Raw genomic sequence first — 20,694 nt, 5'->3', positions numbered from 1 at the left:
TGCAAGACTTGGCTACTTCTCCTAAGTTTGCCCCTGAACACTGGATTCTACAATGTTAAGTGGTTGAAAAAAACCTCCTTAATTCTGCGTTTGTGGACAGAAACGGGCACCCATAGGAACGAGTGGGAAGAACTAATTCAGAGCATTTTATTTTTTATTTGTTGAATAAAAATCAATAAATCCACCACAATGCAGATCAAAATTTGATGTTTGAAATAAATGATCTACTACTTTGTCTTTTCTTTATAGCATATTCTGCATCTTTGTATAGTCTCACCCAACAAAGATGTTTTTTTTAATAACAATTTTAACTTGTGATAAAATAAAAAATTTGAGGTTAAATTCGTTATAACAGTGGCTTATAGAGTTCAGCCTGTATGCAGCCATTGAGTTCTACAGCCATCCACTGGCTACTGATATTACTGCTTTTTTGTTATTTTTATACCAACACATGACGTTTTTTTTAGGTTTTGTCTCTCTGAACTTACTGGAATGATTTTTTTGGACTGAAGTTAAAGAAATATTCAATATAACATCAAAAATAAGCATAATTTACATAGAAAATATGGTACTTTTAGAGGTAAATAAATTCAAATTATAGTTTTTATTTTATCGCAGATAGTGATATAACATTTATTATAAAATAAAAATAAAAATAAATCACACCTGAGACCTTCGTGCCCTAATTCATCCACGAAGGCGTGATTAAGTCTTCATGAGTCTGACGTCTCGTTCCAGAGGTGCATCATCAACAACACGCACCGGCTGATGGAGCTCTGCGTGGTCAAGCTGGCTCAGGACTGGTTTCCTCTGCTCGAGCTGCTCTCCATGGCCACCAACCCGCACTGCAAGTTCCACATTTACAACGGCACGCGCCCGTCTGAGAGCGTCCCTGCAGGAGCACAGCTCGCCGACGACGAGCTGTTCGCCCGGCCGCCCGACCCGCGCTCTCCCAAGGTGCACTGCTTCATCTCTCGCTCTCACCTGAGTGTGAACCTGTCTCTCTCTGATCAGCCAGTCACTGAAGAAGGGCTTTTACATTTATGCATTTGGCAGACGCTTTTATCCAAAGCGACTCACAATACAGGGTACACATTTATATTCTTATCAGTTCTTGCTCTCCCTGGGAATTGAACCCATGACCTTGGCGTTGCAGGCGCCAGCGCTCTACTGTTAGAGCTACAGGAAAGATATAATGGGTATAAATGCTATATTCCCCACGCACAGGCATTTGTGTTCGGACAGGAAGATGCACAAGAATTGTTTTGAATGAGTTTAAATTAGGGCTGCACAATATATCGAAATATCGTAAATGTATATATCGATATGCATATCACAGCGGCTTGCCATAACTGTGGTCATGAACAGAAGACAGAGAAACTCACTCGCTGCTCTCGGCTGAAGAACTTCTGTTGCTTTAATAAGAATCAGGATATTTTTCATTCATACAGTGAAAACTAAGCAGTGTTTTATTTTACATTTGATTGTTCAGTTTCTGTTATTAAATAACCCTAATGTAGGATAACCTGACCCCTGAACCCCTGACCCCCGAGGTTTACACTGATGTTAGAATAACTCTTCTGATATACAGTAAAACACTGATGTTCACTGGCAGAAGGTTAGGGATGTGTTCTCGTCACAAAAAGAATGGGTCCTGTGATTGGATAACTGGAGTAACCAGTGGACCAATGGCATCGCAGTGTCTCTAGTGTTGGTTTGGTGTTTCTGAAACGCCGGAGTGGAAGTGTGTGATCAGAATGATGTGGTTTAACTCCCTCCAGAAGCGTCTCACACACACGAGTGTGTTCCCGAACACCAGAGAACATGACAGCGTTTACTGTGTTTCGTCTGACGCTCTGAGACACACTCGTTTATGATGGAGGGAGAAACAGCCGACTGCAGAAACTTAGTTTATTACTGATGTTTATTGATGGTTTTGTTCTCTTGAACACATGGGATGGAAACGCTGCTTTATTCACACAAGTTTTATGCAATATTCCCAAGTTAAATTTGCATCTTTGGATGGAAAGGCAGCTAGTGTCTATTGAAGGAAAATGAGTAATGATAATTGTCCAGATGCAGTGTGTGTGTGTGTGTGCTGGGTCGTGACCTGGTCGTGTGTGTCTGGCTCAGGGCTGGCTGGTGGACCTCGTCAATAAATTCGGCACATTGAACGGGTTCCAGATTCTTCACGATCGCTTCATGAGCGTCCAGGCTCTCAACGTGCAGATAATCGCAGCTCTCATCAAGTAAGTTCGTCCACATCCATCTCTGACATCACAGATCTGACGGCTCTCTCGTTCCTGCTTCTGAGCCTCACTGTTTCTCGGTTTGTCTTCCAGACCTTTCGGCCAATGTTACGAGTTCTTGACTTTGCACACGGTGAAGAAGTTTTTCTCACCCATAATCGAGATGGTTCCTCAGTTTCTGGAGAACCTCACAGACGAGGAGCTGAAGAAGGAGGCCAAGAACGAGGCCAAGAACGACGCTCTGTCCATGATCATCAAGTCCTTGAAGAACTTGGCGTCTAGAGTTCCTGGTCAAGAGGAGACCGTCAAGAACTTGGAAATCTTCCGGTTAAAGATGATCCTTAGGTAAGCCGTCCCTTCACACTGGATGGATAGATATTAATAATGATATTGCACATGGTAATTGGCGGCATATAAATACAGTGATTCCACATTATAAATAAATACTATTGTGGTTTATATTTATACTATTCATTATTAAATTATTTATATTAATATAAATATATTCTTTGTATTATTACTATACATAACGGTTAATGTTATGTGCACTGTGTGTTCTGTGAACGTTGAAGTTTATGGAGTGTGTTCTCTCGTCTGCTTTACAGGCTGTTGCAGATCTCCTCGTTCAATGGGAAAATGAACGCGTTGAATGAAGTGAACAAGGTGATCTCGAGCGTGTCGTATTACACACACCGGCACGGGAACCCTGAGGAAGAGGAGTGGCTGACAGCCGAGCGCATGGCCGTAAGATTCCCTGTCAATCAGTCAGTCAGTCATCGGGTGTGTCTCAATCTCATCCCTGTGCAGTGTTCATGATCGCCTGCGGGTCTGAAGCCTGTCTGCGGTTAGCCTTTAGCTCTCAGTGTCCCGGGAGCGGGAGGGTTAGCTATTATAGCACATATATAAGGAATCATCGTTTAAGTAATAATCAAAATCGGCTAAAGATGCGTCTTTTTCGGCAACACGATATCTTCTCTTCTCTTCTCTTCTCTTCTCTTCTCTTCTCTTCTCTTCTCTTCTCTTCTCTTCTCTTCTCTTCTCTTCTCTTCTCTTCTCTTCTCTTCTCTTCAAAATTCATCATGTGAAAACCGTTTTGAAGTTGGACATGGAAACGGTACCGTAAATCAGCTCAATTTCTGGGATGTCAACTTCAAAATTGGAACACAAATCGGTTCGACGTATGGCTTTGATTTTCTAGCCATTTTAGAGTCCAAATTATTTTGTAAAATATGTATTTTGTATGAAATAATTTTTTTTAGTTCTCTACATTTGCTTTGCAGTAAACCTAAACTTCTATAACTTTAGTCTTCTGTAAAAAGAGACCAGTCTTAGTCTGTGTTCACAGCATTGATGAACTAAAACCAGTTCAGATCTGTGATCAAACCAGCAGTGATGCTTAACATTGATGAATACTCGGTTACATATAACTTCAACATTTCAGCGGTAAATTAATTATTAATGGTAGTAAGATTATGTTCACTGCCTGTCTATCAGTGCATGTTTATGCTGAAATATAATAAAAAATATGGTTTGTTTGTTTTAAAGCATCTTTCACGTGTCGTGATGTGTATTGCACGATTTATGTTTCACGCTTCAGTATTTTTGTTAAGGGAACATAGTGAGCATCGATGCTCCCTGGTTTTCACAGTGCATTATGGGACTTTTAAGGTAGTGAACGTTCCAGTGCACTGGAAGGATTTTGCGATTGAGACGCACCCACTGTTCCTGGTGTCGAGTAGAGTGTGTGTGTTACACTTTGTGTGACGCTACAGGAAGTGCTCATGATGTGTGTTGTGTGTGTCAGGAGTGGATTCAGCAGAACCACATCCTGTCCATCGTGCTGAGAGACAGTCTTCACCAGCCGCAGTACGTGGAGAAGCTGGAGAAGATCCTGCGCTTCGTCATTAAGGAGAAAGCTCTGACCCTGCAGGACCTGGACAGCATCTGGGCGGCTCAGGTACGAGCCTAACGCTAACCCCACTGCTAACATACATCCATTAGTATTGTGACAGAACACCTGACTATAACTCACTACAGTTAAAGTCCCCCTGTAGTCAATCAGTTTATCCCTTAAAACTCATCTTTAATCACCAGAATTACATATTTAAACTTTTGAAAAAAAAGTCATGCCTCAGCTTGAATGTAACTCAACACCCTTGCCTCATTTAGTATGCGTGGTTCTATGAATATGCAAATGAGCCCCGCCTCCACTCACTCAGCTCAGAGATCCTCTGGTTGACGATCACACGTTGATATATATATATATATATAAAATATAAATTAACTAAATTAATAACTTTTTCACAACAGAAATGAACCATCACTGAACATACTTAAGCTGGACTGTGACGCTATTTTCTTCTGGAAACAAACTTTATTGCATTATTTTCCTGTTATCTCTGTAAAGCTGCTCTGAAACACTCTGTGTTGTAAAGCGCTGTATAAATAAAGCTGATTGACTGACTTCTGTGGTCGAAATGGTTCAAGAATGAGCTCCAGCACAGTTTCATTCTGATTCAGCTTGATTGCTTCCAGACTGAAGTCTGTGGACGAGTGTGTGTGGTGAATGATCTCCTCTGTCCTGTTTCCTCAGGCTGGTAAACATGAAGCGATCGTTAAGAACATGCACGATCTGTTGGCCAAGCTGGCGTGGGACTTTTCCCCGGAGCAACTCGACCACCTGTTCGACTGCTTCAAGGTAATGGCGCTCGCAGCGCAGTGTGTAGAGATGCAGAGCCAGTGTGTAGAGATGCAGAGCCAGTGTGTAGAGATCCAGAGTCAGTGTGTAGAGATCCAGAGTCAGTGTGTAGAGATCCAGTCAGTGTGTAGAGATCCAGAGCCAGTGTGTAGAGATCCAGAGTCAGTGTGTAGAGATCCAGAGTCAGTGTGTAGAGATCCAGTCAGTGTGTAGAGATCCAGAGTCAGTGTGTAGAGATCCAGAGTCAGTGTGTAGAGATCCAGAGTCAGTGTGTAGAGATCCAGAGTCAGTGTGTAGAGATCCAGAGTCAGTGTGTAGAGATCCAGAGTCAGTGTGTAGAGATCCAGAGTCAGTGTGTAGAGATCCAGAGCCAGTGTGTAGAGATCCAGAGCCAGTGTGTAGAGATCCAGAGTCAGTGTGTAGAGATCCAGTCAGTGTGTAGAGATCCAGAGTCAGTGTGTAGAGATCCAGAGTCAGTGTGTAGAGATCCAGAGTCAGTGTGTAGAGATCCAGAGTCAGTGTGTAGAGATCCAGAGTCAGTGTGTAGAGATCCAGAGTCAGTGTGTAGAGATCCAGAGTCAGTGTGTAGAGATCCAGAGTCAGTGTGTAGAGATCCAGAGCCAGTGTGTAGAGATCCAGAGCCAGTGTGTAGAGATCCTGTACAGTAGGGGTAGAGTACACAAGGGGTAGAGGTAGAGCACGGTAGAGCACGGTAGAGGACGGTAGAGCACGGTAGAGTATGGTAGTGCAGAGTACAGTAGAGGTAGAGTAGAGGTAGAGGTAGAGTAGAGTAGGAGTAGAGTAGGAGTAGAGTAGAGTAGGAGTAGAGTAGGAGTAGAGTAGGAGTAGAGGACAGTAGAGGACAGTAGAGGACAGTAGAGTAGAGTAGAGTAGAGTAGAGTAGAGTAGAGTAGAGTAGAGTAGAGTAGAGTAGAGTAGAGTACGGTAGTGCACGGTAGAGTAGAGGTAGAGTACAGTAGTGTACATTACATATTTTGTTGTACATTTTAAAAGTAATGCGTTACTTCACTGGTCAGTTGTAATGAGTTCCCCCTGACACTGGGTAACCGGCTGCCTCTCGTCTCTGTGCTCGTGTCCCGCAGGCGAGCTGGACGAACGCGAGTAAGAAGCAGCGTGAGAAGCTGCTGGAGTTGATCCGCCGGCTGGCGGAGGATGATAAGGATGGAGTGATGGCTCATAAAGTGCTCAACCTGCTGTGGAACCTGGCTCACAGTGACGACGTGCCGGTGGACATCATGGACCAGGCCCTGAGTGCACACATCAAGATCCTGGACTACAGCTGCTCTCAGGTCAGAGTTCAGTGCAACATCAATCCCAGCATGCACCTGTGTGCGCTCTCTCTTACCGTTAGGTTTCTTTCTGCTGAGGAAAATCTCAGAGGAAAACTGGGAGCTGTGAAGAATATGATACACCGGTGTTTTGCCAGATGAGAAGTTTATGTATCATATTCTTAATCTTTTAATTCCTTTTTAATAACTCTTTTAATTTTCCTTGCTTTTATTTTGTGATTATTATGCCTTGCTGTGGTACAGGACCGTGACACGCAGAAGATGCAGTGGATCGACCGCTTCATCGAGGAGCTTCGCACGAACGATAAGTGGGTGATTCCAGCGCTGAAGCAGATCAGGGAAATCTGCAGCTTGTTTGGAGAAGCTCCTCAGAACCTCAGGTGAGTTATCGAGCAGGTGTCCGAATCACACACACTCCGTGTGTCCCAGCTGTGTGTGTGCAGGGTTCGTACACAGTGCTTGAAGAGCTTGAATCTGACTTTATGAAATTTAAGTCCTGGAAAACAGCCATAATTATGAAAATGTACTTGAAAAGTGCTTGAATTATTGAAAGACAATATATGAGAAATTAGTGTTTAATTTTATCGATAAAACAATCTGACAAAATGAACGCTGCAACCCGTCTGATATAGATATAGAGGCATTCCGCATGGCTAAGACTGTAATATTGCTCATAAATATCCAAGTATATGATATACAGCTTTTATTCTTCAAGTCAATCATATATTCATGAAAAAATAAATCAGTTTGAATAAGGAAAGCAATATCTTTGTCATAGTGTCCTTTCAATGGTTAAAGTTACACAGTCATTGCTTGTGCTGCACTTTACTTTTACCATTTTGTTTTATTGTTTTGTTTTTGTTTATCTATTTACATTTTTTTTAGAGTTTGAAAGATAATAAAGATATTGTTTTATATGTGAGATCGCTGATTGTAGTCCTTGGTAACCAAAAAAGTAGTGCTTGAAGTCCTTGAAAGTCCTGGAATTTCATTTTACAGTATGTACGAACCCTGTGTGTGTGTGTGTGTGTGTGTGTGTGTGTGTGTGTGTGATTGTCGTTTGTCTCTGGAGCAGTCAGACGCAGAGGAGTCCACATGTCTTCTACCGTCACGATCTGATCAACCAGCTTCAGCACAATCACGCGCTCGTCACGCTGGTGGCCGAGAACCTGTCGGCGTACATGGAGAACATGAGGCAGTTCTCCAAAGGTCAGTGTCATCTATCCGCATCACGGCTCAGATTCTGAATTTGACATGCTACGTTTATCTCTGTGAAGCTGCTTTGAAACAATCTGTGTTGTAAAAGCGCTGTATAAATAAAGCTGACTTGACTTGATGTAAACATTCCTATTGTAATGTTTTGTCTCAGAGTTTCCAGGATTTGATCCTCAGACGGTTCGAGTGGGCAGCCGGTACAGCCACGTACAAGAGGTGCAAGAGAGACTCAATTTCCTGCGGTCAGTGATGCTCGTCTCATACTAGAGTTGACAAAAGTACCTACCTCGGTACTAAGTCGGTACTGAAATTTAAAAAATGTGACACTTTGAGCGTTGTTGAGCGGGATCATAAACACCTCTGATTGGCCGTTGTGTTCTCGCGCGCGTGTGTGTCTGTGCAAGCGCTCGCGCGCGTGTGTGTCTGTGCAAGCGCTCGCGCGCGTGTGTGTCTGTGCAAGCGCTCGCGCGCGTGTGTGTCTCTGCAAGCGCTCGCGCGCGTGTGTGTCTGTGCAAGCGCTCGCTCGCGCGTGTGTGTCTGTGCAAGCGCTCGCGCGCGCGTGTGTGTCTCTGCAAGCGCTCGCGCGCGTGTGTGTCTGTGCAAGCGCGCGCGTGTGTGTCTCTGCAAGCGCTCGCGCGCGTGTGTGTCTGTGCAAGCGCTCGCTCGCGCGTGTGTGTCTGTGCAAGCGCTCGCGCGCGCGCGTGTGTCTGTGCAAGCGCTCGCGCGCGTGTGTGTCTGTGCAAGCGCTCGCGCGCGCGTGTCTGTGCAAGCGCTCGCGCGCGCGTGTGTGTCTGTGCAAGCGCGCGCGTGTGTCTGTGCAAGCGCTCGCGCGCGTGTGTGTCTGTGCAAGCGCTCGCGCGCGTGTGTGTCTCTGCAAGCGCTCGCGCGCGTGTGTGTCTGTGCAAGCGCTCGCTCGCGCGTGTGTGTCTGTGCAAGCGCTCGCGCGCGCGTGTGTGTCTCTGCAAGCGCTCGCGCGCGCGTGTGTGTCTCTGCAAGCGCTCGCGCGCGTGTGTGTCTGTGCAAGCGCTCGCTCGCGCGTGTGTGTCTGTGCAAGCGCTCGCGCGCGCGCGTGTGTCTGTGCAAGCGCTCGCGCGCGTGTGTGTCTGTGCAAGCGCTCGCGCGCGCGTGTCTGTGCAAGCGCTCGCGCGCGCGTGTGTGTCTGTGCAAGCGCGCGCGTGTGTCTGTGCAAGCGCTCGCGCGCGCGTGTGTGTCTGTGCAAGCGCTCGCGCGCGCGTGTGTGTCTGTGCAAGCGCTCGCGCGCGTGTGTGTCTGTGCAAGCGCTCGCTCGCGCGCGCGTGTGTGTCTGTGCAAGCGCTCGCGTGCGCGTGTGTGTCTGTGCAAGCGCTCGCGCGCGCGTGTGTGTCTGTGCAAGCGCTCGTGTATGGCAAGCCAAGAGGCTCAGAAATACGCCATTGATTGATCGCGTTTAAAGCCAAACGCCGTCAAATACGGCGTTTTAAACCGTATTGGACGCCGTAAAATACGCCGTTGTAATTATAAACGCCGTAAAAGACGCGCGAAATACGTCAATGACGCCGTATTTGACGGCGTTTTAGTGTGCATGGAAAGCGCCGCTTTTTACGCCGTTCATCTCGCCATATGACGCCGTAAAAAACGCCGTTTTGGTTGCACAGAGCGCGCGCTATTTTACGGCGTTTTGCTTATAGTATAATGAGACACGCCCGCTGATTTCCACAGCCAGTAAGTTTGAACTGTTCTCTCCCAATCAGTGATGAACTGAGTCAGACCAGACGAATTCAGCACGGATCATTTGTGGTTATCCAATTCGTATGCTCCCAAGGAATTATTAATTTTATGTATTAAACTAATCCAAGCTAAATAATAAACTGAAATTAAAGAAAATATTAAAGAACATTCAAATCAATAAAGCAAAATTAATAGGATTTTCACATTTTAAAAGGGTGTTACACAGGGCTTAATTTGAGCCGGAACATGTGAACATGGGTGACACATGACTTGCCCGCTTGTTGTGCTAGTTGAGATTGCTGTTAGCCTCGATCGTTTCACTCAGGGGAAAAATGTCAAAAAGACAGCAAAGTTAAATACGCTGGCCAGTCAGATCCCTAACCATGGTGGAGACCATGGTGGACACAGCAGTAGTATCGACATAATATCTCGTTATTTCGACATAATAAGGGGCAATAATCTGCAATAAGCCACATTAAGCGTTCTTATAATGGTTTTCTATGGGGGGAAATACTTAACGTGTAATTGCGTTCTGGGCTCATCTGATTATTTTTTTTTTTTGTACATAGCATAGCCCACTTTGTTATGATTTTAGTATCATAATGATTAATAAATGCAAGCACAATTATCCGTGAACTTGATTTGAACAAATGCCTTTCAACTTGTGTGTGCAAAATTCAGAATTAAATGAATGTGCAGCAATTTGTACAAATAGAGAATCTGTAGGCCTACTGTACTGTTGTAGCCATTAAATAAGTGCATTTAGTTTCATATTTGTTAAAATATTATATATAAATATATGTTATTTTTTCCATTTATGTTGATTTATGAAAAGTGAACAGCACCAGTAAGATAGGATGCGCAATATGAGACATGGATTGGTTCAGACATGATTTTGACCACTTTAAGTTTTGTTTTGTAGAAAACCTTTCTTTAAAGTGAATTTCGTTTTGTATAAATTGTATCTTAATTTTAATAATTTTTTCATCAACCAATTGCCTGGATTTAATGAATAAGAAGCAAATATAACGGACAATATAATCATGGAGGCGCTCGCGTTGCACGTGAACTGGAGGGCATCTCATCCTAACTTAACGAAACTCAGTGTATGCCTCACACAGACATGAGAAATCAAATACACAAAGCTTGAAATGTCTTTAAACGAAATAATTCAAAAAAAAAAAGAAAAAATCTAGGCCTACTCTCTGATTATGTAATCCATTATGTGCATTTCTCTCTAGGTGCGTTAACTACGAATATGGCGATTGTCAACTTCATGTTTGCAGCAGACTGTCAGAAACACTAGTTTATTAATAAAAATCAATGCAGGCGTCACCGGATTTACAAATGCACATCTTGCTTGTTGCACGCACACATATTATGTCGAAATAACGAGATATTATGTTGATATAACATTATTATTAATAATATAGCCTACATCTTTTAGAATATTTGATTGTGCTGAATGCTGAATGTTGCGCTTGTTCAATTTAATAAAACTTTAATTGTGATCATTAAAATAATTGAATATTAAATATTTAGTGGCCAAGTTTTGCGCTGCTCCCCCTGTCAATGATCTAACACCCCCTCAGCACATGCGTTAAAAATTCTCTGGCGCCGCCCCTGCAGTAGGCAGTGTAATTTTTTTGTTTGTTCCGTTACCTCCAACCCCCGTTTTGAGTCGCCGGATACGCCCGAAATGAATCCAGTTTGTTGATAAAAAAATTATATTTCTCATTTCCGTTTAGTTTAAGTTTTTCAACTAATAGTTATATTTTCCTTTATTTCAGGTTTATTTCGATTAGCATTTAAATGTTTTTAATAGTTTTAGTTTTACTTTACTAACCCTGCCTGGGCAAAACATCGACAGAACTGTCAATTTTCCAACTCTTTCAAGCCACGAATTTTTACAAATATTCACGAATTATTTAATGCCGGTCAATATTAGGCCAATCACACTCATCCAGGCCAATTAACCTACAGCTATTGTTGCAAGCATAATTTACATTTCTTTTAAGAATAATGACTCAAATGTGGGAAAGAAATAACTAGGCTATGTTATTTTTATTTATTTATTTATTGTCATTTGCTGAGTTTGCTCCCCTTGCACCTTATGTTTTATCTTTTAAAATGACGGAAATTATTTCAAAAGTCGTATTTTAAAAACGGCTTTACTCACTGAACTTCTATACCCACAAAGGACTTTTTCCCCCAAGTCGTTTATTTCACTATGAACTGGACGATCGAAAGGGCAAAATATTTGAATCTTCATTTTACAAAAATATATTGGATGTAACGAAATGTAATAATGCTATTTAATGAATATATAATCAATGTAATATGAATAAAACACGAATTTAATTAGCCTACAAAATCGGAACACTATTTAATTCTGGAAGGAGATAGTTTATAGACATAGCCTACCAACAAACCTGCCACATTTTTTAGAAATAGCAAAAAATACATTCGTCTTATTTTTTTCAAATAGGCCTATTTAAAACACAAATTCATAGGGCATTCTATGGGTTATAATATTTTGTGTTATTCAGCACTTAGATGGAAATGTGCCGAGTTAAGCCAATACGACCTGGATTATTTTCCTTGTTTAATAACTCCTCATATATGAGCATAAGAATTGGATTAAATGATCCGTGCTGAATTCGTCTGGTCTGACTCAGTTCATCACTGATTGGGAGAGAACAGTTCAAACTTACTGGCTGTGGAAATCAGCGGGCGTGTCTCATTATACTATAAGCAGAACGCCGTAAAATAGCGCGCGCTCTGTGCAACCAAAACGGCGTTTTTTACGGCGTCATATGGCGAGATGAACGGCGTAAAAAGCGGCGCTTTCCATGCACACTAAAACTCCGTCAAATACGGCGTCATTGACGTATTTCGCGCGTCTTTTACGGCGTTTGTAATTACAACGGCGTATTTTACGCCGTTTGGCTTTAAACGCGATTAATCTATGCCGTATTTCTGAGCCTCTTGAGCTCGCGCGTGTCTGTGTAAGCGCGCTCGCGCGTGTCTGTGTAAGCGCGCTCGCGCGTGTCTGTGTAAGCGCGCTCGCGCGTGTCTGTGTAAGCGCGCTCGCGCGTGTCTGTGTAAGCGCGCTCGCGCGTGTCTGTGTAAGCGCGCTCGCGCGTGTCTGTGTGCGCGCTCGCGCGTGTCTGTGTGCGCGCTCGCGCGTGTCTGTGTAAGCGCTCACTGAAGAGCCTCATTGATGTATATTTACAACATGTTTTTGAAGCGCTGATCATTGTAGCCAATCACAGACATATCCGATGAGTGCATGAGCACAACGGCCAATCAGAGGTGTTTACGATCCCGCTCAACAGCGCTCAAAGCGTCACATTTTTGAAATTTCAGTTCCGACGTAGTACCGAAGTTGGTACTTTCGACAACACGATCTCATACACACACACACACACACACACACACTCACAGGAAGATGTTGGACTGCAGAATCGCTCTGAGGAGTGTGTTTGCTATCCTCACACAACGAACCGTTGTGATGTGTGTCCAGGTTTCTGCTGAAGGATGGGCAGCTGTGGCTCTGTGCTCCTCAGGCCAAGCAGATCTGGAAGTGTCTGGCGGAGAACGCTGTGTTCCTGTGCGATCGCGAGGCCTGCTTTAAGTGGTACTCCAAACTCATGGGTGACGAGCCGGATCTGGACCCCGACATCAACAAGGACTTCTTCGAGAACAACATTCTGCAACTGGACCCCACGCTGCTGACGGAGAACGGCATGAAGTGCTTCGAGCGCTTCTTCAAAGCCGTGAATTGCAGAGAGGGGAAGCTGGTGGCCAAACGCAGGGCCTACATGATGGACGACCTCGAGCTGATCGGGCTCGACTACCTGTGGAGGGTAACGACCTGAACCAATCACTGCACTACACTAGCATTCAACCAATCAGTGTGACGTCACTGCACTACTAGCATTAAACCCATCGAGACTCATGCGTCTGTCACTGCACTACATTTACATTACATAGGGCTGGGAATATATTAAGCCACGATATGATATTATCGTGATTTTAAAGGGTTAGTTCACCCAAAAATGAAAATTAGCCCATGATTTACTCGCCATTCTAGGTGTTTATGACATTCTTCTTTCAGACGAACACAATCAGAGATCAACACAATCAACAGAACACTAACCCTAACTCTTCCAAGCTTTATAATGGCAGTGAATGGGTGTCTGTCTTTGGAAGTCCATCAAAGTGCTCGAAACGGCTCTCCGGGGGTTAATAAAGGCCTTCTGAAGCAAAACGAGGCGTTCGTGTAAGAAAAATATCCATATTTAAAACTTTATTGACTAAAATAACATGTGATGTAGATGTAGGAGTAGCGAAAGCTTTGAGCCTCTTGCTCAAAAACACTTTTGAGCCTCAAGTGTTACTCTTGTGGTGTAAATCAGCTAGGGCTGGGAATCACTGGGTACTTCACGATATGATACGCGATACATTGTTCACGATACAGATAATATCACGATATGGCGATAATCGATTTATTATCAGTAATAACTCACAATATATCATGTTTTAAGAAAAAAAAAAAAAAATGTTTAACTAGGAAAATGAATCTCCATTTATTTTTTTGGATGAAACACAATAACAAAAACAACTTGTATCTTATCAGTTGCAACAAAACAGTCACAGACACTATTTTTGTTTTGCTCGTAGATGATTTTTTTCACTCGGGAGAAATCGAGTGGAATCGATGATGGTCGCGGCTCGCAGCGTGTGAGAGGAATTACGAGCCGAGCCGAGCACGTATGAGCACCTCCCGATCATTTTTAAACATGTTTAAAAAATTCGGGGAGTCGGCCCGATTTTCACCAGCTGTCCCCTATTGCCCTAATCATACACAACCACGTCGATGGGGCTATACCTCAGTGGCAGCAACCATACAGCGTGCGCATACACTGTCACACACACACACACACACACACACACACACACACACACACACACACACACTTCTCTCTCTCTCTCAAGTTTTTATGTTGAAAGGAATGGCTACTGTTCTCTGCTTTTCAACAAATCATTTGCACACACATTTATGTCATTTTTCTATCTGAGGCTTTGCCTGCATGCATGCAACATGACGGTCTCTGTGTTTAGCGCGAAAGCCCACGTGATTGCTGCCGGCTCGGGATAAAATTCGTGCAACGTGTGCAATATCACGACCTCCCGAGTGTCCGAACTCGCACCGTGTACGCCCGCCCTAACGGCTTTTAAGATCGATACTTGGCAAGAGCGCATCGAGAATCGATCGCGGGAGAAAATAACGCGAGATATCGCCATATCGATATTTTGCCGCACCCCTACTGGAAGCTAGTTATTTTAGTCGATAAAGTTGTAACAGAAACCCTTAATGCGCTCCGGCTGCTCATGCACACAACAGCAGAGCCTGGGGCTCGAAAACACAAACCTTGAAATAGGTTCCATGGGGCTGAATTTTTAAAAACATTAGCATCTCCGCGTAAACTTCAAAACCGTGTGAAAACTTCAAAATCTGTGAAAACACTGACGCACACCTTCGACGTTCATTGATTTCATCAGTGTTATGAGATTCTCTGCTGTTTTCTTTCCACAGGTTGTGATTCAAGGCAGTGATGACATCGCCACTCGGGCCATAGACCTGCTGAAAGAAATATACACCAACCTCGGACCAAAACTACAAGTGAATCAGGTGACCCTTCCTTCCTCGCCGGCCGTCACCCATCAGCTCACCTGAGCTCTACATGACCCGCTGCTGTGTGTGTTCACAGGTGGAGATCCATGAGGACTTCATCCAGTCGTGCTTCGACCGGCTCAAGGCCTCGTACGACACACTGTGTGTTCTGGACGGAGACAAGGACAGCATCAACTGTGCCAGACAGGAGGCCATACGCATGGTGCGGGTCCTCACGGTGCTCAAAGAGTACATCAACGAGTGTGACAGCGACTACCATGAGGAGAGGACCATCCTGCCCATGTCCAGGTGCTGATACACACACACACACACACACACATATATATGAGCCCTTCCTGTGCAATTTATGCACATTCCTCACATTCTTTCAAAATAACTCTCAATTTTATGTATAACCCTTTTAATTCAGCTCAAAATATCTTACATTGGGTGTCTTTGCCGACCTCTTCTGGAAAAAAAAAAACATATATCATGATATTTCCTGACTCTAGAGCCCCTTTCACACAGAGATTCCGGAAAATACATGGATAAAGTGACCTGGGATTTGACCCGGGTTCGTTTGATTTTTGTTCATTCACACTGCCAGTGATTTTCCGGAATCAGAGAGTGCGTTCACACACAACCCGTAAAAATGCCGTAAAGACACGTGACATCGATGTGACTTGTAATGTCTCAGCAGCGTCTTAAGTTTGCTTTCACAGCTGGCGAAAGATCCCGCGCTTCAGCGGCATCACTACGACACGGCATTATTATGGCTTTTGTTCACACAGCGCGCGTTCCGGGACTGAACACGGCAATGTTACTAGGTCCCCAACCCGGCATCGATCCCGGCATCAATCCCGGGTCGTGTTTGCGTTCACACAGAAGGCACTCTGGCAATTTGCCGGCAGTTTCCCGGGTTCAAAGCGCTGTGTGAAAGGGGCTTTAATGTCCTTATATCTCTATATGGAGTAAATGAGCTGTTCCTCTGGGTCCTAAAGCCAGTTTCCCTTCAGGGTGTATTCAGATACACATGTAGACATAAAATAATTTTTTGGTAAAGTTTTAGCATTTTTAGTTAGAATTTTGAGCATTTTTAGGTTTTTCTATGTGCACTGAAGCATTCCTCGCATTCCATTCATCCCTAAGGGGGTCAGATTGACCGGTGAGGAAAGGATTTGTTACTTTTTTAGATTTCAACCACAAAGCTCCTCGAATTCATTACATTTTTTTGTGTATTCGTGGTTTAAGTGCGACAGAAGTCCTGGGGTCTTGGACCCCTCTGGTGAACACTCAATAAATTTTATGTTTCGGTTCAAAACGACCCGAGGGAAAGGAAGAGGGTCAAAGTCGCGTCACGTAGCATCAGATCTTTTGCTCTGTAGTGTAAGTGATTTATAGGAAAAGAACTTGGTTGTGTGCATCAGTTGTTGATTGGATGTTGAGATGTGGGCATGGCACTCAGAAGTGTATGCAGATGAGCGTGAGCTTGTAGGGGCGGAGCTTAATCGCATTAAACGATTGGAGAATCCTGAATATGTCACCTGAAGATCCAGTTACGTCAGTCTGATTAAACATTACAAGGTTAAAACTTTTTTTAAAAAGGAAACATGTGGATTCAACATGCATTAAGAGAATAAAGTGAATTATCAGTTCATGAAAGGCTCTGTCGAATGAACACGTGTAGCCAAACGAGGACGAAGAGGTTTGACATACTCTTTTATTTTGTCCTGTGTTCCAGGGCCTTCCGGGGGAAACACATCAGCCTGGTGGTGCGGTTTCCCAATCAGGGGCGTCAGGTGGACGACCTGGACATCTGGTCTCACACCAACGACACCATCGGCTCCGTGCGCCGCTGCGTTCTCTCCCGCATCAAAGCCAACAGCACACACACCAAAGTGGAGCTGTTCATTGGAGGAGAGATCGTGGACCCTGCTGACGACCGCCGGCTGATTGGACAGCTGAACCTCAAAGATAAAACTGTGAGCTTTACACACTTCTGTCATTTAAAGGGATAGTTCACCCAAAAATGAAAATTAGCCCATGATTTACTCACCCTCAAGTCATCCTAGGTGTTTATGACTTTCTTCACAATCAGAGGTATATTAAAAAATGGCCTGGCTCTTCCAAGCTGTGAAGTCCATAAAAGTGCATCTGTCCATCATAAAAGTGCATCTATAATGTCATATACACCTAGGATGACTCGAGGGCGAGTAAATCATGGGCTAATTTTCATTTTTGGGTGACCTAACTGTTTCTGCTGTGATGTTTGAGGGGACGCTTCTGCTGTAACACTCGCCTGACTCTTTCTGTAGCTCATCACGGCGAAGCTCACGCAGGTCAGCGCCAACATGCCCTCGAGCCCCGACAGCTCGTCCGACTCGTCCACCGGCTCGCCCGGGACCCACGCCAACCACTACAGCGACGGCCCGAACCCCGAGGTGGAGGGCTGCTTACCAGGAGTGGTGAGACCCGTGTTTGTGCATCATGTGACCACCTCAGGTCTGAATATCTGTGCCAGATACATCTGTTTTTGTCCGACATTAGAGATTAGTTAATCTTTATAATGATGGATATTTTATTATAAGTGCACATTTCCTGTTTTTACATTTAGGTTGCCTCACATAAAACCTATAAATCTTTGAAGTGCCCCTATTATGCTTTTAATAAATGTAATAAATCTATTTGAGACTGTAAAAGGTCTGTAAAGTTTAAAAGTGCAGATGAATTAAGTTTTTGTCTCCTGAAACAAAGTGATTCTGAGCTGAAACGAGTCAGTAATTTATTCTCTGCTGATCCTGCGTAGGTTTGTAACTCATTAGCATAATGCCAGCCTGTGGTGTTGATTGGCTTAGCAGCGTCTCTTAGCTCCGCCCTCAAACACTGTAGTGTATCTGAGACTGGGAGAGTTTGGTTCGTGTTGTTCATGTGGAGAAGACGCTGTTTTCTGAGATTGATACGGTAAAACCCACGCCATCGTTACTGTTCGTATCACTGTGATCAAGAGCTGAGATTCAGATATGATAATGAGCGTTTGCTTTCTGACCAATCACAGCAGAGCAGCTCTCAGAGAGGCGGGGTTTTCTGCATTTCTCATCCGAAGCGCAGAATAATCGGTCCTCAGTCCTGTTGACACGTGTGTTTCTCCTCTCCTCAGATCATGTCTCTGCATCTGCGCTACATCTCCTTCCTGTGGCAGATCGCGGATCTGGGCTGCACCTTAAACATGCCGTTACTGCGCGACGGAGCTCGAGTGCTCATGAAGCTCATGCCTCCAGGTACCAGCCGAGCCCGAGCCGTGCCGTGTGACGCTGGAAGCGCTGCTGAAACCTGTGTCTTGTGTTCACAGATACCACTACTGTGGAGAACCTCCGGGCGACGTGTTTGGATCACGCTAAGCTAGGAGAGAACAGTCTGAGTCCCACTCTGGACTCACGCTTCTTCGGCCCTTCCGCTTCACAAGTGCTCTACCTCACTGAGGTATCTTCATGTTTTGTCACGCTCAGGGATCCACCGATATGAACATTTTGGCCGATACGGATAATTCTTTACATTTGAAAGAATAAATCTAAATTCAAATGTTGATATACTTTGATAGCCTGTACACATTAACAAAAGGCTCACCATTAAAACTTCAACATTAATCAAACATATACAATACAGTAGCCCAGTTTAAACCAGTGTAAGATTCCTTCACTTAAAAAATAATTTTACACTCCTATGGCCAACGTTCTTTATTAAAAAATGGTAACACTTTAAGATAAGGTTTCGTTTTGTTAGCATTAGTTAACATGAACCAACAATTAATGAACAATACTTCTACAGCGCTTATTAATCTTAGTTAATGTTAAGCTCAACATTTTATAAGACATTTTTAAGATCCAAAGTTGTATCTGTTAACATTAATGCACTGTGAACTAACATGAACACACATATTTTATTAACTAACATTAACAAAGGCTATTGCTCTCTGTTAGTTCATGCTAGTTAATGCATTTACAAATTAACCCTTATTGTAAAGTGTTACCAAAAAAAAATCTATTGCCTAGCAAAAAATGTAAATAAAATACCAAAATAATGCAAACAAGTCATTGGATAACATTAAGAAATATAAAGAAAGATGTGCCATGGATAAATAAGATGGAAATGGATTGATAAGCAGCTCCAGTGAGGTGTGAAGCAGCTGTGTGTGTTGTTGGTGGATTAGAGGTAATATAGATATAGCAGTTGCATGCTTTTTAGCTCATTTATGAACTATAAGTGTTAATCTGTAGTTCACGCATTTATGCGTTACGTTACGTGTTTCCCACTACCAAACTACTACGCTGGAACCTCAACGTTTCACAGACACACCGTGAAACATTGTTGCATTGAAACATTAAATGAAACTGAAGGCTGGTTACATGAGCCGAAGCTCTTTTCAATAAAATCCATGCAAAAGTTCAAATCAGATCATTTTTGAAAACAGCATCATAGGATGTACCGAATATTCTTCAGTTTTATGCAAAACAGAAATATGACAAATAGAATATCAGATCTCTGTCATGTGGCCAAAAATAATAAATAAAATAAAAAGCTTTTTTGCATAGTTGTGTTTGACACATAAAAACTATAACAATGTATCTTATAAGGAAACACAATGTAACCTTGCTCTCACTTGAAATGAGTCCCACATTAAGTCCTTGAGTTTGAAGTTAACTCTCTCTCTCTCTCTCTTTCTCTCTCTCTCTCTTTCTCTCTCTCTCTCTCTCTCTCTCTCTCTCTCTCTCTCTCCCCTCTCTCTCTCTCTCTCTTTCTCTCCCTCTCTCTCTTTCTCTCTCTCTCTCTCTCTCTCTCTCTCTCTCTCTCTCTCCCCTCTCTCTCTCCCTCTCTCCTCTCTCTCTCTCTCTCGCTCTCTCTTTCTCTCTCTCTCTCTCCTCTCTCTCTCTCTCTCTCTCTTTCTTTCTCTCTCTCTCTCTCTCTCTCTCTCCCCTCTCTCTCTCTCTCTCTCTCTCCTCTCTCTCTCTCTCTCTCTCTCTCTCTCTCTCTCTCTCTCAGGTGGTGTATGCGCTGCTGATGCCCGCCAGTGGCACGCTGGGAGATGACGCCTGTGACTTCCAGTACAACTTCCTGAAGAGTGGTGGTCTTCCTCTCGTACTGGGAATGCTCACAAGGAACAACTTCCTTCCCAGTGCGGACATGGAGACGAGGCGCGGCTCTTACCTGAACGCCCTCAAGATCAGCAAACTCATGCTCACCGCCATCGGGTTCGGGCACGTGAAGGCAGTGGCAGAGGCGTGCCAGCCTGTGGTGGAGGGCACCAACCCCGCCTCTCCGGTGCGACTTACCCCCACACAACCTCACACACTGACTTACCCCGACACAACCTCACCCACTGACTTACCCGACACAGCTTACCCCCACACAACCTCACCCACTGACTTACCCAACACAACTTACCCTGACACAACTTACCCCCACACAACCTCACCCACTGACTTACCCCGACACAACTTACCCCCACACAACCTCACCCACTGACTTACCCGACACAACTTACCCCCACACGACCTCACCCACTGACTTACCCCGACACAACTTACCCCCACACAACCTCACCCACTGACTTACCCGACACAACTTACCCCCACACAACCTCACCCACTGACTTACCCGACACAACTTACCTCCATACAACCTCACCCACTGACACAACTTACCCCCACACAACCTCACCCACTGACTTACCCGACACAACTTACCCCCATACAACTTCACAGCATATATCATTTTTTATTCTTTCAAGCAGACATATTTATTTCAGGGATGCAAACAGCGCGCTTTTCGGCGCCTCCC

General features: G+C 44.1%; 1 protein-coding gene across 1 annotated transcript in view; it reads left to right on the top strand.

The window, feature by feature from the left end:
- LOC309513639 (ubiquitin carboxyl-terminal hydrolase 9X-like) overlaps window positions 1-20,694 on the top strand; it is a 53,448-nt gene that overhangs the window by 5,855 nt on the left and 26,899 nt on the right. Inside the window, 18 exon segments of the mRNA XM_082189570.1 lie at window positions 739-957; window positions 2,134-2,249; window positions 2,343-2,594; window positions 2,855-2,993; window positions 4,054-4,206; window positions 4,843-4,947; window positions 6,051-6,257; window positions 6,501-6,637; window positions 7,333-7,466; window positions 7,627-7,714; window positions 12,706-13,048; window positions 14,782-14,877; window positions 14,957-15,168; window positions 16,601-16,841; window positions 17,175-17,324; window positions 18,017-18,137; window positions 18,209-18,339; window positions 19,897-20,175. Coding sequence (XP_082045696.1) covers window positions 739-957; window positions 2,134-2,249; window positions 2,343-2,594; window positions 2,855-2,993; window positions 4,054-4,206; window positions 4,843-4,947; window positions 6,051-6,257; window positions 6,501-6,637; window positions 7,333-7,466; window positions 7,627-7,714; window positions 12,706-13,048; window positions 14,782-14,877; window positions 14,957-15,168; window positions 16,601-16,841; window positions 17,175-17,324; window positions 18,017-18,137; window positions 18,209-18,339; window positions 19,897-20,175 — 3,123 coding nt within the window.

The sequence above is a fragment of the Leuciscus leuciscus genome (assembly GCF_965113295.1).
Source record: "Leuciscus leuciscus genome assembly, chromosome: 14".
Classification (NCBI taxonomy): Eukaryota; Metazoa; Chordata; class Actinopteri; order Cypriniformes; family Leuciscidae; genus Leuciscus; species Leuciscus leuciscus.
Note: the sequence above shows the minus strand (reverse complement) of the source record. Positions and strands in the feature narration are given on the sequence as shown.